We start from the raw sequence: 15,617 nt of genomic DNA, 5'->3' as shown, positions 1-15,617 counted from the left end.
TCTCCTTTCCAGTCTTCTGCCTAGATCTAGGAATTAGTATTTTAAGAATGTTACTGTGAGGGGGGAAAAACGTTTTGTGCAGGTGAACCGCAATCCCAGGGCTCATGGCTCCTAACAGTAGGAGAAGACCAGGCTTTGCGGCGTTTACCTTGGCAAATCAGACGGACTTACATGTAGGATCAAAATGCTCTCCTGCCCTTTCCCTTCCCCCAAACCTCTCTGTAGTGCAATTTGCCATCTTGTGTCAATTCTAGTGTTGTAGGACAGCAATTGACTGAGTAATGCTGCGACTAATACTGCCTCACTCTTCAACTGCAAACTGGTAGGCGCTAGCACCGCAGAACGGGCACTTCTCCACCATTCGTTTTTTCCCCCATGTTTGTTTTAGAGTCCCAACAAGATGTGTTATTAATGGACCCTGAGTAGAGCAAGTTATTTGTTACAGTAACTTTTTGACCTATTTAATAAGTACTTAAAGGAGTGCAGTGCAGTTTTTATTGTACTCTGCTGTGTACAGTTATGAAGTGTGGTACATAATAAAATAAAAGCAATAATGTGGATATTTCAGAGGGATCCATCAGAGCAGACCTGCAGCAACATATTTCATCTGGTTTGTCTGGCTATGAAGCCTTGCAAGTTATAGCTGAAATAACTAGGAACAATATTGCGGTTATGACTTGCAATTGTTTACCATTGTAAACAGCAGAGTTATTATGTGTTTACCCTTTTTGGTGCTCAGAACCATTTTTAAGTAAGTTCATTAACACCTGCATACATTTAGCTGTGAAAAATGGCATGTCTTTTACATGCTCATACCTTAAAAATATTTGAGTCAACTAGCAACAGTAAAACGCATCTAATTTAAAGCATAGTTTTATTGAGGTATGATTTGGAAAAGCAGGATTATTAAAAATGACTAACAGTTGCACAGCTAATACAAAAACACAGAAGGTTATGAAGATCCTTTATATGACACTTTTTAAGTTTAATTTGGGAGGGCAACTGCAGACTTGGACAGTGGAGCTGCTGTATGAATTCCTGAGACCCGCTCATGAAAAAGGTGCCTTTTAGCGGGGGCAGTAGTCAGCCATTACTTGTGGGTGGCTGGGTGTTTGGGGTTTGGGTTGGTTTTTTTTATTATTTTCCAGTTTGTTTTGGTCTTTGTCTTTTTTTAAGATTTTTTTTTTTTTTTTTCCCCCCAGATGTGGTCATTGTGTTCCTTCAAAATAGCAGTCACCTAAAATCTTTATCTAAATGCTCAAAGAAGTCGGTGAGAGTTTTCACTGCGATGAGGGATGTAAGTTTTGGGTCACTGCTGGTAAATTTTTCCTGAAGAATTTTTCATATTCTTTAATATTCTTGTGGCTACAAGTTTTGTAACATCCTGAGTTCAAGAGAAAAACCAACTGATCGGACCTCCAGGAAGTGCCCTGATGATAATCAGCCTCGTGTGCAAGACAGAAAGGCTGATAGTCAGAAATTGCTCTTTAAACTAAGACAGACTGTCAGTCTTTAGGAATGGTGGGGAATGGCCTATTTATGTAATCAGATACTAAAGCTGGGAAGAAGCTGTCAGGCACATTCTTGTTGTGTAAGCAGCAGGCAAACTGTGCTTTATCTGACAGACAGTGTGTAAATCTGTCCATGCAAAAATCCAAATGTTTAGTTTGCTTCTAGTCACTGTAATAATCTGCTTATTTTCTTTTGCTAGAGCGATGACATCATTTAGCAGAATGCACCACAGACAGGAGTCCTAGATAAGGCTCTGTTACTGTCAGTCATTCACTTCTTGATTGGCAAGGAGATAAATAGGAATTTACTAGAGGTTTGCTTCCAGCTAAAAGAGCAGACAACACCCTGGGCTAAGTATATGAAGAGCAAGTGTGTTTAGCACCCTCAGCCTTACAGCTTGGAAGAATGTCTAGAAATAAGAGTCCTTCAAAATTCAATGTTAAAATTTGGTATTTTATTAGCAATACCTGAGCAGTCTTCCTGAACAGAGAAGTACTCGGATTAATTGATAAAGCAAGCCGTTGCCATAGGGTAGAAGAAAAACACATGCGTGTGTTCTGGGTATCTGTATTGGTTTCACTGCCTCCGTGTTTGAGAATGAGAGTTGTTTCTTTCTGAAATTTTAAGAGACTGGTAGTGATTTATCATTGATAGCACTGTCATTTGCCTGAAGGTTCATCAGACCAGACCTGACATGGAAAAATAGCCTATTTTTTAGATCAACTATAGTTGACTTTATGGTATTTCTGTCATGGAAATTATTATTCAAGAGTGGTTTCAGAGTTATTCTGCAGCCAATAATAGGCAGTCCATGATCTAAACTTACCAAATACTTTTTTGTTGCTGGCAGAGGCATATTTTGGTATGGACAGACTGAAAAGAAAACTTAGAAAGAAAAGTACACTGTAATAGGAAAGTCAGTCTAATCTTTTTTAATGGCATTTAATCTCTTAAATCTTCTGATTTCATTTAATTTTAAAGGGTAATAAAATATGATTGAAATACATCTGAAATGTAGTTTAATAAAAGTAATCTGCTGTACTGAAAATCTACTGTTTTGTCAATCTGAAGATTTAGGATGAAACCATGCAAAATGGAAATACTTATTTGGGTATTAGACTTCAGAGTTCTCGTAATTTCTGTTGCAAGTTTGGTTTGTTTTTTTTTTTAAGTAGGTAGTGCAAATTATTTAAAAATAATAATGAAAGTTCTTTAGAATTCATTGGAAGTATCTTAAGAAAATTAATCTCCAGGTCATAAGAAGGTAAGATATAACAGAAACATGACCTATTAGGGGAACATACCTGGCAGAAGAATGCGTTTCTGTGCATGAAGTCAATTGTTCATGTTCCTATTGTTTCCAAAATGATAGAGACCATAAATGAACAGCTGTTAAAAGCATAATGATTTGTGCAACAATGCTCTGGTCCTCTTGTGTTTATATTTAGGAGGAAAGCTGCATTTTGAAATAGTAAATGGGCTTAGGAATCACAACCTCGAATGATACTATCTTAATTAAAAATACATGTGTATCTTGGTAATGTTATGCACCTCCTCCATTTAAAAATAGGAAGGCAACAACAATTAAGCACTTTCCATGCGCTAATTTTTGTTTAATTTCAAAGAGTTAACCTTCTGAGAAGAAAGCTTCTGCTGGCACATTAGTGATAAACATTACATTAAAATAGTGATAAATACTATATAATACTCCCAAATAGACATTTTTCCTGTTGAATCCTGGGATGCTTTCTACAGAAATCTCAGTATATTTTTAATGAGATTGTACACCAGTTTGTATGTTGTAGTTTAGACATATTGGCTTTAATTATTTTTGAATGTGCAGTTTTTACAGTACACAGAATATATATGATTTAAGACTCACCACAGCACTCTGAATATCATTTGGCATTTTAGTAAAATGTGTGATATTAAAAAGACCATGAATTTTAGCTGGATTTTCATTATTTTCTCAGTCATATAATATTCCTCTTTGCTCTCAATTCTTCTATTCCACATGTGCAACATTTTGCATGTTATATTAAAACAATTATATCAGTCTTCTCATCTCTCTCTGTACTGCGGTTCCACTGTTATCACAAATAATATTAAGTCAACCTAATTCAGCATTTTCTGCCAACTGAGTGCTATGGTACTTTGCCTAAATCACAAGGAAATCAAATGAAAATTTTACAAAACCAAGTTTCAAAGAGGTCTTGATAGGTTGAGCAATGCTTAAACTGGAAATTTTGTATAAGTACTGTAAAATCTTTTCAGGTCAATATCAGTCTTTCCTGTGCTGTAACATAAGCAAAATTATAAGGCATATATTTTACTCGAGTTTAAATGTCTTCCAGTTATGTTGGCAAACTGTTGTGAATATTATGCCAGTGGACAAAACCATGAAAATGAAAGTGACTGAAACAGCTCATGTAAAATGAAAATGAACAGTTATTTTGATTATACCAGCTGAGATACAATAAACAAACAGATGAAAAGTAAATGAGAATTTGGAAACTCAATTTTTAATAAACTAGTAATTTGTTAACAATATAAGCCTGATGTACTTTGTCTTAGTCCTTTTGACAAGGCTCATTTTGTTGTAGCTGTAGCATCATCGTAGAGCCTCATCTAATACTTGCAGAACTCAGTATAATCTCATTGACTTCAATACAAGTTGAATTGGACTAATAATGAAAAATCACATTATAATAATATTAGGTTTAGGAAAAAATAGTGCTTATAGCTGATTTGAGTCAAACGGAGTTTGTCTGGTATTTTACTGATGTCACTAAAATCATACTGTAAGTTGGTATTGCTCTGATGTGACAACTGTGGACTCTTCCTTTGAGAATCTATTAAAATCACAAACCAGCAGTCATTCTCTTATAAGACTGTACAGATATTTGTCTAAATACTGTATCAAAATAAGTAACTTTGTAAAAAACAATTTGTAGTAAGCTATCAACTGCAGAGATTAAATAAAAGGCATATTACCATTTTTTCTTGCTTTAAATTTTTATCAAGTCTGTGATATGTTATTTTCAGCATATAGTCTTATTTTTCCTTTAGGGGATCTTCTGGTTTTCCTTTTGAATTTTGTTATAAATGGCAGGTTTATTTAATTCAATATGATTTCATGTGAAAGTAAATTAAAACCAGCAAAGATTTGCAAAAAAACCTGATTTTTAAAAAAATTCTAAGTTTTAATCTTTTTTCCCTGTAAAATACTTATTTGACTGAGCAGTTTGATTTAAAAGCAAAAAAAAAGCCAAAAAAACCACAACAAACATACAGGCATTCTGCACCTCTCTGTATTTAAGATATCTTCTCTTCTAGCTCTGAGGAAATTTTCTCTCATTTCTCCTTAATTTAAAGAAATACACTTAACCATGCATCCATAGTAAATTAATTTTTATTAGTTGTGATAGTGGTGGAACTATTTATGTTTTTAGAAAATACGTTTGAAGTGCAGTTGTCAAAATCAAAGTCTTTATTTGTCTATATCAGCATTGCAGCACAGGGTTATACTGTAAATAACTCTCTATTAGAATTAGACCATGCTGGGGAGGTTTATGAACAAACAGGGAAATCTGGGCTTCTCACAAGCCGGTGAACTTTTCTTATTGATAGCTGAACTCAGGTTAAATTAACCACCAGATACAAACTATCGCTGGCATGTGGATTTGAGTAAGTCTGATATTTTAAGAAGTCTGAAGCATGGTAGCATATGTTAAATGTAATTAAGAAGTAGTTAAACTACAAATACATATACTTCCCAATATGCATTTGGTTAAAACGAAGAGGAACCGTCTTTTCAGGCAAGCGTAACAGTTGTTAAAGCCTTACTCTCCGTAACGTTTTCAGCAGCCACACGTCCATCAGCCTGCCGTCGTTCTCCAGGCTCTGTTCATCTATCCGCAATGGCTTAGCACTTCCCAAGGTGCTCCCAAAAGACTTAGTGTTGCAGGGGGTCAGCCAAACATGGCTGGATTTGGAAGGGGTTTTGGTACCCAAAGCCCACAGTGGACTCCTCAGCCACTGCGCTCCTTCGTGTCCTGTAATACCTGATGAAACCCTGGCTCGAACAAGCAAAATAATCCTTGTCCTGTGCACGCTGAAATCTTCCAATTTTCCCACCCTTCTGCCCTACTGAGCTGTATCTGTCTGACGCTGGGTGAGGTCTGTGGTTCATGGAAGCAAGCCTTGATTCTCACCTTCTTCCTTTGTAAAACCCAAGGTCTGCCCTGATTTCCAGCTTCATAAAAACAATGTACTCTCATCATCTCCAGCTGTATAAAAACAGCTGTCTCTCAGTATGTGAAGTCTTTATAGGAATTTTCAAAGGCTGTTTCAGCTGTAAATGTAAACTGAAAACACAAAGAACAACCCCCCAAAAATCCCTTCTCTTTCTTGTTGATGATGTTGCTGAATGTAATGTGCTTGACACCAGACATTTTTAGAAATGTATGACATGGTGTAGTTTCTCTGATACCATACCACTTTGCTGTTTTACAAGCTACAGCATGTCACAGATTAAAGCTTTGTTGGATGCAACAAAGCTGGCAATAAATAAACCTCTCTGATGTCACTGTGACCTAAATTAAACTCATTGTGTTTCCTTTGTTTTTTTTAGCAAAAGAGTAGTTTTCATAGCTTTTGAAAGACCTCTAGAGTTTTAAAAAATATATTTTTAATAAAGGTTTTAATTAAGTTGGGAAATTAATTGTGGGTCAGAGTAAGAGTTGGTATCTGATGGTTTCTAGCCATTATATGCTGGGGTTTTTTTGAGTAGAAGGATAAAACACAAAGGATAGAAGACTTTAGTGTGGTGGAAAAATAAGAAATGTGAGAACTAGTGAAGTAGCTGATTGCAAATGTACAAAGAAATGCTGATCTTCTCCAGCACTTGATGAATATACAGAGATGAGTTTTATTTGCGTTTTAAAATTATGTGCACTTGAACATAGGGTAGTCAGAAGCCTGAAAGAAAGAAAATGATTTTGTCTGCTCAGGTCTGGTAGAGTTTTGGGTTGTTGTGTTTTGGGGTTTTTTTGTTTTGGTTTGGTTTGGTTTTTTTTCAAATATTTTATTTGATTAGACTACAATGTAGTTTGACTCTTAGACCTACTTACATGTCCATTCTGAAGAGGAAACTTTTCATGGGAAAACTCTTGATCAAAGCTTAAACTATTAACTTCATAGACAGCAAAGCTTGCTCTTAACAGTCTGCTCCTGCAAATACGCATTAGAATCATAAAGCTCTTAACATGAGTGGGTGTTCTCTCTGAGAGAGGACAATAAGATTTAGCTGAAAATTAATATGTACCATTGCTTTTCAAGCATCCCCCAGTCTGTGAGTTGATTGTATTGGCTATTGGAATTTATTTATTCTAATGACATAGGTCATTGTCAGTGTTGCTATTCTGCCATAAGCTACTAGTGTTACGGTGGAGAGCTGCCGGATTTCCAAAGTAAATTAAAAAAAAAAAAAAAAAAAATCAACAGCAAATATCAAAAGCATTGTTAAAACATAGGAACTGTTTTCTCTTTGTGAAATAGGAAGCAACCACTGGTATCAAGGTGCCATTACTATTGAGTTCAAATATTTCTTTATCTTGATTTCCTTTCTATTTTCAAAAGATATTGAAGGAAATTTCTAATATCCTTGAAGATAGGTAATGGTTCAGTTAAAATTGAAATAAAAAGACATTTTTAAAGACAAATTTTGCTTTAACTGTATCCATCTTTGGAGATGTCCTGAGGATGTGACATCTTGATGTAACCTTTGGAACATACACGGTATCTCAAGGTAGTTGCGTATCTCTTGCCTTAAAAATGTGTAGACATTTGAAAGCAGAACCTGTGTTTACAATCATGAAGATCCTAGTGGTTTGAGTCTGATCTTCTAAACTCCAGTACAGTGTGTATTACTTTTAAAAATTAAAGACCTGTACTTAATAACATGTGGATGAGTCCCATTCAGTCTAATTTATAGACTGAATTACAGTTCTATTTTTCCCTTCTATTCTGCCTCTGCCTCAGTGCCACAAGCTACTTGTGCTAATGTAATGTAGAGCATTTGGTCAAGTGATTAATTTTCTTGAATTCTCAGAATTCAAAATCTTCCATCATTTTTTTTCCCCACAATCTAACAGAAATCTATGAGATTTTCCAGAATGTGGATAAATTTATCCAGAATAGTTTTAGGGCAGACCAAGCTTTTCTTAGATAAAAACATTGTCACATACACTGTAGTCACAACTGAGAAATATATGATGGAGAGGAACTGATAAAAGTAATGGAACTGGGAAAAAAAATGCCCATTTTATAGCACTGTTTCATTAGATTGTGTTAATCTAGGGGTTTCTGTTCCAGTGCTATGTTCTAGAATCCTCTAGGTAAAGAAAAAAAGTGTGCAAATGAAACTATAAGGTTTTTTTATTGGTATGAAAGCTTTTGAATCACTACTCTACAGATGTTCAGTTTTGTCTACATTATATATTTGTCCTAGTAAAAACTCGTAGTGTTAATGAAACATACCTTTATGTGCATTAAACAGTAGGCTGTGACACTATTTTAAGTGATTGTATGTTATAAAAAGCTCTGCAGCAAGATTAATGTTACAAAATTGACAGAATTTTATAACACTGTGGAAGATGATAAATTTAAAACTTTCCATTATGCCTTAATGAATACAATGGGAATTACGAGGCTCTGTCTGGTGGTTGCATCATGTCTTTCAGCCGGCTTGTAAGGCTGTTTTCCTCACATAAAATACCCTTTAGTCCTACTTCGCTTATACTTGATTATGTTTTAAAATGTTTTTAATTTGGAAGATACAAATTTAAAGTGTGCTTCTATTCTGAAGGGCAATGATGTAAAAATAGTAGCTGCCACCTCAACAGAATAACTGACTATTTTCAGAGGCGTAAATGCTTGGGAAAGCAACAAGACTAAATTTTGACTACCTTTCACCTCAAAATGTACTGCAGTCAAAGGAGAGACTGAAGAATAAGGTGTATGCTTTTCTGGCTTGTATATCACCAGTGGAATTGTTAGCCAACCTGTAGCTACAGGCCTACATTTTCCTCTGCTCTGCTGCTGCATTGAAGGCAAGGGGCCAGTTTTGTCACTTCTGTGAAACAAGGCATTCAGCCTGGTGTGCTTAGGACAGGTAAATTTGAAATTGGTGATACCGAAAAGCTGAAGCAGAAGTCAGAAATTGATGCATGTAACCTGTTGCTGATGCACAAGAGTCCTGGTTTTGGCTGGGACAGAGTTAATTTTTTTTTCCCCCCTTCTATCAGCTGGTATAGTGCTGTGGCTTGCGTTTAGTATGAGAAGAATGTTGAACAACACACTGATGTTTTAGTTGTTGCTAAGTACTGCTTACACTACTCAAGGACTTTTTCAGCTTCCCATGCTCTGCCAGGTGCTCAAGAAGCTGGGAGGGGGCGCAGCCAGGACAGCTGACCCAAACTGCCCAAGGGCTATTCTGCAAACATGTTTTTCCCTCACAGCTGAAGAAACGCAAGTGCTGATAAATGCAGAACCCCTCAGTGACATTTTTGAGAGACTTTTCAGAATGTGACGTAGTCAGGTTTATCAGATCCTTTTGAACAACTGGGTTGAATGTACCATACGTTTTGTTGGTTTGCTTTTTGCACGAATGTAATACATTACCATGCACGTTGCTCAGTTTTCCAAAGTGCATTTATTTTTAATGCATCCATATGCAACTCTGTCATGTAAGTACCCTTTTCTGAGGAAAACTGCATGTTTCAAACTGTCCTTTGCTAGGTACTTACTGCACTCAATTTTTTTTTTTTTTTTTAAATGCTTAACAACAGGTACAGTTTAGTGGTGAAATTACATTTTAAAATCCATATACATACGTATTTGCACAGCAGGTTGTAAGCCACCAGAATTAAGCCAGATAAGCACTGCAGACTTCAAGAACTTAGAGAAATATATTCACCTGTCGGGTTTGATGTTACCACTTAAGGTCATAATCCAGTTTTGGTAATCTGCAGAAATGGTACACGGTTCAGTGTTGCTTTTATATACATTGCACAGCTTTCCATCCTACTGCCATGCCGGTCTCCTTGAATATTTGCAAGGCTATTGAGGGTAAGAATATTTCCTTTCTATACCTATCATTTAGGAAGCTTGAGTTTCTGGTAGGTGCTTATTAGGAATATGTGGTAGAATTAGTGTAATTATATCATCAATATCTTCTGCATAGACTTTGTGTAGTGATATTTGAATTAATAGATGTCTGGGTTCAGTGCTGAAAAATTACTATGAAATTTTTAAAACCCTTTCCCTGCCACCCCTCCCTTAGTTTTGAATTATTCAGGTCATGAAAATGCAGCTTTCCATCAGGTTTCAGGGCCCAAGATCTATGTGGTTTCCAATGCATAAATTGTGAAATGGGAAAACGTCAATTGTACTCAGTTCCTGTGTAACCATACCTTGAAAATATATTGGCTCACGAAGAGAAAAGAACACATATGCTTCATATGTGTAATTTTATGCGTACAGTGTATTTTTGAATGGAATTGAATTTTTCTTACACTTTGAGATACCTCTGTTGGTTGACTATAAATTTGTCAATGTGACCATTATGTGGTTAAGAGCAAGGATAGGAAGCTACATGTGTGTGTAGTAGGTTTTCAGTAGCAGCAGGGCAGATGGCAAAAATGGGCGTTAAGATAGAGGACTTTGAGAAAAAGATGACTGACCATAGGATCAGGGAAAGGTAAGTGAAGGGAGAGAGGGCATATAATGTAGGGACGGAAGAGCTGATGAAGTGTAGTATATGCTTTCAGCCAGAATTGTGAGTTTAATTAGGTCTCTCGTGCCAGTGGAAAATTTTGTTGAGATCTATCGCAGTTTCCGATTCCTCCATTGCTTCATGTAAATGATAGCTGTTGTCTTTTTATGAATGGTAGCAGAAGTTTACGCTGGTCACATTGATGGATCGTGTGAAAGTTTGTATTTCTCAAAAATTTGGAATTAATTTCTTTTGTCGTTATTGCTTGTTCTGTAGGGAAACATGGGATTTAACAATTAAACTAGCAGCTCAGGCATTTGAGTTACTCTCCCAAAGTAAAGCCTTTTCAGTTTTTGTTCAGGAAACTTTGTGTGAGAAGTACTCTGATGGACAAAAGTCTTCTCCATCAAATGGCACTTTTAGAGCAGGGCCATCCTGTGTGTTGAATGAGCCAGGAACCCTGTGAAAAAAAAACATTCCTCATTAAACTCTGGATGAATACTTTCATTTAGATTCCTTGTAAACTACACTCTGCTGCTGCCGCCGCCACCAACCAGTTTGTGACAACTGGTGATGCTGCAGCCTCTGAGGAAAAATGATTAAAAGGGCTTTTACTAACCACAGGTGGGTGCACAGCATCAGGGAATCAGCAGCAGTACTGTTGGTATCTTGTGCTTGATTAAGACCATTCAGCATATATATGAAAATATAAATGTAGTGTCATAAAGTTTGATCGGTAATTGTTGCATGAAATTCTGTTGCAAATGTTGGAGGTGAGCAATAAAAACTTGTTAAAATACTCTAAGTTTAAAACCACTGAGAAACAAAAAATGCCCGATTAATTTAACAATTATTTACAAAATTACATAAATTGAAGCAGCTCTCCTGTCTCTGAACCTGAGAGAGATAGAAATCATTATCATCACTGAAGCCTCCTGTGATCTTTTTCTATCCCTCTCCATTTAAGGAGACGAATAAAAACAAGGTAAAAAAAAAAAAAAGAAAGAATACAAAGGTAGCTTAAGAAAGGTCAGAAACCCTATTTGGACTGCTACCAAAGGCACACACAAGGGTTAGTTAGAGATGGAGTTGCAGCTTTAATTCTGATTTTTCTGGCTTTTGTCACTTCAAAGACAGACTCTCAGTGTTATTTTAACATTTTTATTGTGTGTGAATAATAGACTACGCATTGAGGTTCAATAGGTGCAATACTGTTAAATGTACGTCTTGGTGGATTTAAAAATGAGGGATTTATTTTGTCATTCATAAAGTTGTAATACAGTCTGGAGAAACTATTTGTTAAAAGATAGCATCTACTTAACCTGCTTATTTATTTCTTGTAGTAGAAGGTTAGATCCACAATAAATACACGAGGAAATAAGTAGATAGGGGAATTTATCTTAGAAATAAGATCCCTGTCACGCTTTTGAAATGTGAAATGCATGAAGACCTGTCAGAGAGATATACGGACATGATATTTTTTTACTGTGCATTTGGAAGTATTTAGCTATATTTGTCATTCGCTAGTGCCACTAAGCAGTGATCAAGTGATATAGTAATTTGAAAGTCTGTTTTCAATTCAGCATATATATTTTTTTTTTTTTTTGCCTTTGGGATATAGCAGAACTCTACACAAGTCTTTATCTTTCACTCTCTGTTTCTGAAGATATTTTTTGTGGGAAAAATTAGCATTTGTTTAATTAGGTCACTTAACATAGATAATTCATTTTTAAGTATATCCTTTAAAGAAATCTTTAGTTAGCTATATTATACATACATGAAAATTGCTATATTTGTACAGCAGTTTGGAAAGAAACCTACTGAGTGCAAATTATGGTATCAATATATTAAAGCACCTAGCTTTTTCCTAGATTATGGACAGTGGCATATCTCACTTCATCATTTCGCTTGTAACTTGCCGGAAAGAATGCATCTTTGATAAGGCTGGCATAAAAGATGGACCTCACAATGCAAACAGGGGAAAAACAGTCTGGACAAGTGAAAATAAGGGCATTTCTTAGGCTAGCACAATTGCTGTTGAAAATGGTGCGGTTATCACCGGATCAGGCAGCCCATTCTTACAAAAACATCACTGAATATTCTGAAGTCCACCAAATTTGTCACTTAATGTTTTTAAATGTGAAGAGCCTAGTTCTAGTTGTATGGAGGCCAAATGGCCTGTTCTCTGTGGTGTAGATAGGTACAGAGGTGAAATCCATACTCTCCTTACAAACTTGACCTACTGACACCCTGGTCATCTCTCTCTGTCATCACCTTTTGACCTGCACCGCATACCCGGGTCCTCTGCAGAGCGCAGGCTCTTCTTGCAGCACCTCTCCCTGTATGAATTTTGCCCAGATAAGAAAGAGGATTTTTACGGTGTACTGCCGAACACTTAAATAATAGCAGCAATGTCGTAGTATGTATTTTACTGGGTTTTTTTTACCGCTGTTGTTGAATTAACAGGGCTATAGCAATAACCCTGTAGCCTGCTTCCATACCTACTAAATAAGTAAACTCACATATACGATGAGGTTGAGCTAGTTACCCTGGTATTAAAGTTTACCTGGCACTTTACATTGTCTCCATCGAGATACCTCTGTATGCACAGTCAGATTTACTTAGTAACTTTTTAGGGAATTCCTCTGGTTCTGTATTTCTAGGTTTTTATAGATTTGTATATATATTTCTTTTTCTTAGCAGGGGAGACTAATTTTATTCCTGCAAAATGTGAAGAAACATTAAAAATGTCATGCAAGACAATAATAAAAGATTATTTGTGGCTTAGATCTCCATTAATTTTTATTTTTTTTTTAAATTTGCCAGCATAAAAATTCACATTATATTTGAGACAGTGAAGCATAATGGGAAGGTGCAGCCTGACGTTGACAGAGCAAAATGAGAAAGGGGGACAAAACCTTTTCAGTTGCAATATTACAGCTGTACAACACAAACGTCCGAATCGTGGCGTATGCTTTAACAAAAATCACAGCGTGAAAACCTAGACATGAAACAAGGTTTCCTTAGATTTAGGCTGGCTTTGCATGCTGTTACGAAGTTATCTCGCAGAGCGAAGAAGTGCGGTGGCTCCGCTCAGCAGAATGAATTGCCTTTTCTTTTCCCTTCCTTGCCACGACTGGAATCTTTTATGTTTCCTGTGGTAACGCTGGGGAGGAGAACGCATTATCAGGAAACACTTGCTTCAATTTCTGCAGCCCCTTTTAAAAAGTGCATTTTCGTTTCGAAGCAGTTGTTGTTTACTATCGCAACGGCGTTATTGCAAGTAGTATTTCAAGCCGGCAAGGCAGCGGCGGCAGCATGGCACCGAGCAGCGTGATTGTCTGAGTAGTTTAGTATGGATAGCTTTTCATTTAGCCTTTGCTCTGACAGCCCGTGCCCTGGATAAGTGGTGTGGGCCTGCACAGGTGAAATCTATTCTCACATTTGCCTCAGGGGTGACTGGACTGTAACAGAATTTTTCAAACCCGTTGGGCCCAACCGCAAAGCAGAGAATAAATGGCTGAAGTGCCAGGCCTCGACAGAAAAATCAATGCCTGGTTATACAGACATGACAGACCCGGTCTGCAATTCTCTTCACGAAAGTCTATGCATTTACCACGCTTCGGGTTAAAACCACGCTCCTTCGCTTGCTTTCTGCATGTGCGGGCTTTTAATTCCTCCTCTCTTGCCCACCCAGGAAATTTACATGTCACCTGTGCGACAGGAGCTTCACGGAGAAGTGGGCGCTGAACAACCACATGAAGCTGCACACGGGAGAGAAGCCGTTCAAGTGCACCTGGCCCACCTGCCATTACTCTTTCCTCACGGCCTCCGCCATGAAGGACCACTTTCGGACTCACACAGGTTTGCAACACCTCCTCTCCCCAGGGCCGCGGCCGCAGGCCGAGGGCCGGACGGCGAAGGCAGAAAGGGGGCGAGCGCTCCCGTGCCATTTAGTAAAGCGGTTTCATTTTCGGAGGGTGCCTGCCTCCGCTTCCAGTTCTTGCCCCGCAACAGCCGGAGAGGGGGGCGAGGGCGCGCCACGGCCTGAAATTAGGGGTTTGACATCCGAGTTTGGTTGAATTGCGCTGCTGGGATGATCGTTCAAACATAACTAATTTCTTCAGCGAACTAAAACACGTGTAAAAGTGCACATCCTCTTAGCAGCGCCTGCGATAATCCTTCACTTATCAATTAAGCGATGGGTAGAGCTGCTGGCGACTAACAGCAGTCAGGTTTTATGTAAAGAAACTCGGTTAACTGAGTACAGGTGCAAAGGAAACAGCAGAAGTAATAAGCTCTTCAGCACTTGTTTTTTTTTTTAATAGGAATCCTTTTTTCTCCTTGCAGCCTTTGTGTGTGCGTGGCACTGTATGCTCAAGTAAAATACCCTCTGAAATACAGGCTTGATTTTCTTTTTCTTCAGAGAACCATAATTACTAAAGAAAATTCAAATTTGGTGATGTATTTCAGATGGGTCAAGTGAGCATTTTTGTAAAATATGCGCTTAAATTTAATTGATTTAAGTTATACAGAACCTTTAGCAGGGGAACAGGCATTGTTAATTCTAGGTTTGAAGTTAAATAAAATTTAAGCTGTGACAAGTGCAGTGTCTAGAAAATAAGTGCCTGTGAAATATGCCAAAGTCCTTAAATATACCATTCAGTGCTAATAACAGTAAATATCATTTTTCATACAACCAATATGTGACATTGGTTTCAGAAGAAATAAATGTATGGAATGCAGATTTTGAAATTCTATTAGACTTCATATAATTATAGTACATAAAGAAAAGCGGTATAAGGTTGACATTACATTATCTGAGCTCTTCTAGGAACTTAGACGTGTGTGTGGTCGGGAAAGTGAAAAAGAGACTCGGAAAAATCATGCTGCACTTACAGCCTGGCCGTTTTCTCACAGAGATCAAACGCAGCATTTTCGCTGGAAATAAAAATATTTGTTTATTATTCCTGAACAGATTCTTCCCCATTTTCTAAAAATCTGTGCTGTAGCTTGGAACTGTAGGTTAAAAGTTTCTCCAAAGCTGTTTGTGGGAAGCCCAGGCCTCCTTAGCTTCTTTGACAAGGGTGTTGACGATTTAAGGTCTCCAGCCTGCCCTGAGAGATCACTTATATCGAACAGCAGATGAAAAGCCAGTGCAGATGTAATTTATCGTCGGCGTTTCCTTCTAAAGAATAATTGTGGAGACTTGGCTAGATCAATAATATGGATTTTTGTTGTTAGGTCTTGTAGTCTGCACCATAATGAGAGATAGGGGACAGTGGCTGTTTTCTAATAGAAAATAAAGGATTGGTTTCCGTGTCTTTCT

General features: G+C 37.3%; 1 protein-coding gene across 2 annotated transcripts in view; it reads left to right on the top strand.

Moving 5' to 3' along the window:
* Positions 1-15,617, top strand: part of ZNF407 (zinc finger protein 407) — a 354,196-nt gene that overhangs the window by 190,857 nt on the left and 147,722 nt on the right. For both annotated transcript variants that reach the window (XM_075704981.1, XM_075704980.1), the window contains exon 5: positions 13,986-14,152. In XM_075704981.1, the coding sequence (XP_075561096.1) occupies positions 13,986-14,152 (167 nt within the window). The remainder of the gene's footprint in view (positions 1-13,985; positions 14,153-15,617) is intronic.

Source organism: Pelecanus crispus, chromosome 2 (assembly GCF_030463565.1).
Source record: "Pelecanus crispus isolate bPelCri1 chromosome 2, bPelCri1.pri, whole genome shotgun sequence".
In the NCBI taxonomy this organism is placed as follows: domain Eukaryota; kingdom Metazoa; phylum Chordata; class Aves; order Pelecaniformes; family Pelecanidae; genus Pelecanus; species Pelecanus crispus.
This window is presented reverse-complemented; position numbering and strand designations above follow the sequence as displayed.